The sequence below is a fragment of the Vitis riparia genome, chromosome 6, assembly GCF_004353265.1.
Source record: "Vitis riparia cultivar Riparia Gloire de Montpellier isolate 1030 chromosome 6, EGFV_Vit.rip_1.0, whole genome shotgun sequence".
NCBI classification, from domain to species: Eukaryota; Viridiplantae; Streptophyta; class Magnoliopsida; order Vitales; family Vitaceae; genus Vitis; species Vitis riparia.
The window spans coordinates 20,158,705-20,163,042 of record NC_048436.1 but is presented as its reverse complement, the minus strand read 5'-3'; the positions used below and the strand labels follow the sequence as shown (position 1 = coordinate 20,163,042).

Genomic DNA, 4,338 nt, shown 5'->3' with positions numbered 1-4,338 from the left:
TTATTACCCCCACTAAGGGTAACAAAAGTCAATATCTTTTCCTTTGTTAATTAGGATCATATAACTGGAATACACATATAAGACAAAAATATAGTCAAATCAAAATAATTTTCAATTTTAGTACTTTAAACTTATCTAAACATTTTTTGGAACTTACAAAAATATAATTGATCATTCATAACAAATATATATATACCTATTTTTACAAAATCCTCTTACCTAACTTGAATATTCCAATGGAACAAAGTTGTGAAAAATTCTTTTATATCTTCGAACATGGGAAAAAATTTCTAACACTACATAAGTATAAGTTCATCTTAACTTTGTAAACGTATTTTAAAGTTGTGAGAGATATGAGAGCCTTATGGGTTAGATAATATTTACTGAGTTGGGTGTAAATCGTTAAAAAACTAGTCAAAAATATTTTTACATTAGTCCTCTCACATCAACACAATCTTCTTCATATCTATTGACAATATGTTGTCAATATCTTATGGGGTACACCTTGCTTATTACATGTCATGTTAAAAATATCTAAATTCATTGGGAAATACTTGGAAAATAGTCTATCATCAAAATCATAAAGAATTTATAATTTTAATTTTAAAAAATGTATGATAAAATTTAGACCATCCAATACAATTAGAAATATATGAGATATTTATAATACAAACAAATGAACTCAAACCATAAATGAATAGAATTAAGATATGTTGTCGAATATCTTATGGGGTACATTTTGCTCATCACATGTTATGCTGAAATTATCTAAATTCTATAGGAAATATTTGAAAAATGGTTGGTTATCAATTTCATGTAAAATTTGTAATTTTAAGTTTTAAAAGTGTATGATAAAAATTATAATTGGACATGAATAAAAATATATGAGATATTTATAGTATAAACAAATGAGTTAAAATTATAAATAAATAAAATTAAGATACTGACAATAAGATTAAATTATATATGTGATTCCCATTTTAGATATTTACAAACCCAAATCCAATCAATCTCCTTTTCAAGTAAAAAAAAACAACAAAATCATCTGCTTTTAAAAGTTTAGTGGAAAACCATAACGTAAAGAACAGAAAAAAGGGGGAGAGACAGCCATCACTTTGAGATAGGGGCAGTGAAGCAACCACATAATCTTCCCACTTTTGGAATAAAAAACAAAAATCCAATTAAGCATATATTCCCACCACACAAAACTTAAATCACTCAAAGCCAAAGTTTATCACACATCAGGTTGTGGGAATATTGTGATGTCACATTGGATTGATCATCTTAAAGCTTAATATATATATATATATATATATATATAATGTATGTAGCATTTTTTGTGTTGCACAACCTTTTTACCTGGCATTCCCAACCAAAGCCGCACGTTTTCCACAATTTTTCACCTAGGTTGTAAAAGCAGTATTAGTCAGTGGATGGACGGTGAGGGGACCTACCATAAATTTGCTGATTGACTCGCTCTCATTGAGTATATGTTGACCCTTCTCCAACCCATTTGCACAATTGTACCAATCCATAAAGCCAGTTGTATATATTTCTATCTGTATATCCAACTAAAGCCACATTTCCACCAGTCTCCCTGTATTCTGATTAAAACACACATTTACACCTCTCTTGCCTAGGTGGTGCAACCATAGTGCATGGGAGCTACCTGGGCTCCTCACAATTTTCCTACTCGCTTTGATCGCTCTGCATCCCAAGTACTCAGCCACTCTGTCCACTTACTGCCCTACTATTCTCTCTCTCTCTCTCTCTATCTCTCTCTCTCCAATTGTTCAACTCATTTTGATTTGATCGCTCTGCATCCCAAGTCCTACTCAACCACTCGATCCAGTTACTGCACCACTAATCTCTCTCTCTCTCTCTCAACTCATTTTCAATAGCAGTTTCTAGCTCTTTCTCGCTGATATCATCATCCTTTTTTCTCTCTCTGTCTCTTCACCAATAAAGCGCGTCTTTATCCCACCAAAATAAAAAAAAGGGAGGAAGATAGCCTTCCATGGCTTCCCTGCTTCAAACTCTCAATAACCCAACGTACACCTCCCCCTCGGCTTCTCTATCAGTCTTCCGAAGATGGAACCGCAACTCCATCAGAGTTCTCACAATTCCAAACAAACCCTTTTCCCCAAAGCCTACAACACTGATCAAATGCTCTTCGGTTTCAAGCCTAACCCCCAGGCTGGATCATGAACCAGCGCGAGAACTCAAACAAGAGGACAAGCCACTTCAAGATGTTTGGGAGGAAATTCAAGGGTGTAACAACTGGGAAGGCCTATTAGACCCCATGAACCCCAATCTCCGGAAAGAGATCATCCGATATGGCGAATTTGCGCAGGCCTGCTACGACTCCTTCGACTTCGATCCTCACTCAAAATACTGCGGAACCTGCAAGTACCAAGGTGCCCATTTCTTCCAAAAATTGGACATGGCTGATAGAGGGTACCAAATCAGCAGATATCTCTACGCAACCTCCAACATCAACCTCCCAAACTTCTTCCAGAAATCAAAGATGAGCAGTGTGTGGAGCCCCCACGCAAACTGGATGGGCTACATCGCAGTTACAACAGATGAAAAAGAGATCAAAAGATTAGGCCGGCGTGACATAATAATCGCATGGAGGGGCACCGTCACATACCTCGAATGGATACACGACCTCAAGGACATCCTCTGTCCGGCCCATTTCAGAGACGATCCCAACATCAAAATCGAGTCCGGGTTCTACGATTTGTACACCAAGAAAGAGAACAACTGCAAATACTGCTCATTCTCGGCTAGAGAACAAGTGCTCGCTGAAATCAAGAGGCTGGTTGAGAGGTACAAGGACGAAGAAATCAGCATAACGATCACTGGGCACAGCCTTGGCGCAGCCTTGGCTTTGTTGAGCGCTTATGACATAGCTGAAATGAACCTGAACGTAAGGAACAAATCCAGGATCCCAATTTCAGTCTTTTCCTTTTCAGGACCTCGAGTGGGCAATCTCAAGTTCAAGGAGAGGTGTGATGAGCTGGGAGTGAAGGTCCTGAGAGTGATAAATGTCCATGATAAAGTCCCCACAGTGCCTGGAATCATCACAAACGAGAAGTTCCAATACCAAAAGTATATAGAGGAGACGATCTCCTTTCCCTGGAGCTATGCCCATGTAGGTGTGGAACTGGCATTAGACCACACCCACTCTCCATTTCTGAAGCCCACAAATGACCTTGGTTGTGCGCATAACCTTGAAGCCCAGCTGCATTTGGTCGACGGCTACCACGGGAAAGACCGGAAATTCAGCCTGGCGACGAAGCGGGATATCGCACTGGTGAACAAGAGCTGTGACTTCCTGAGGAGCGAGTACGGAGTGCCGGGAAATTGGCGTCAAGATGAGAATAAAGGGATGGTGAGGGCCAGCGACGGCCGGTGGGTTCTGCCAGAGAGGCCTAGGATGGAGGCCCACCCTCCGGACACGGCCCACCACCTTGAACAGGTGCTCAAACTTGGTAGGTCTACGTTGGAAGCCAGTTCATAATTTGGTTGTAATTAAATTGTTGATTATGTTGAAGTTAGTAAATTCATATATACAATTTTAGCAAGACCCATTTCCAATTACTTTTGCTTTTTAGCATTATTTTAAAAGCATCACTCCTCTGAGTCCTCTCAAGCCCACAAAAAAATAAAAAAAAATCAAACAGAATCTTATTCTTATAAATAATTGGAAATTATCGTTAAAAACTAATATTTAATAACTTTTTTTTAGAAAGCATTCTAAAATAAAACCATAAGCCTTTATGTTCTCAAAAAATCCAATCCAGCCCTAGTGTTTGTGTTATCATCCTAGGGCCCTTGTGTTATGGGGCAAGAGGTGCCACAACATTGTTGGTAGGTGCCAATTGTTGCTTCTTTTTTCTCATTTACTTAGAGAGGGGAGATAATTAATTATACCAAAAGGAAAAAAACACTTCCACTATGTTTAGAAAGATGTACTATTAATATTCCATATATAGCTACCACAATGAATAATGTTAATTTTAGGATCCATTTTCCCTTTTATTTCATTTACTTTGTTTTTTGTCACTACTTTCACACTTTTTTTTTTTTTTCCATCCATGATATTCATCTTGCAATGTATCGAATTCTACACACAAATTTTCAGAAGTCCTACAAAATTAATAAAAAAATAGAAAAAAAAATAATGCAAACAAAAATTTATTAAAATCAATAAATTATGGGGTACAATCTTTGTAGTAATTTTTTTTATATAAAAAAATATATTCATTTAATTCTTTTATTTTGATCACAACTCAAACGGCGACAAAATTGTTTTCTTAGACTTGAAGATCA

The 4,338-nt window shown here is 37.0% G+C and overlaps 1 protein-coding gene across 1 annotated transcript; it reads left to right on the top strand.

The window, feature by feature from the left end:
• The first annotated feature begins 1,583 nt into the window (after nucleotides 1–1,583).
• Nucleotides 1,584–3,606, top strand: LOC117915554 (phospholipase A1-Igamma3, chloroplastic). The gene has a single exon (XM_034831135.1). The coding sequence runs from the start codon at nucleotides 2,018–2,020 to the stop codon at nucleotides 3,524–3,526; it is 1,509 nt and encodes a 502-aa protein (XP_034687026.1). The 5' UTR covers nucleotides 1,584–2,017; the 3' UTR covers nucleotides 3,527–3,606.
• The last annotated feature ends 732 nt before the right edge of the window (nucleotides 3,607–4,338 follow it).

Coding starts and splice junctions, on each gene's coding strand:
- LOC117915554 (XM_034831135.1), top strand. CDS start 2,018: ATGGCTTCCCTGCTTCAAACTCTCAATAACCCAACGTACACCTCCCCC.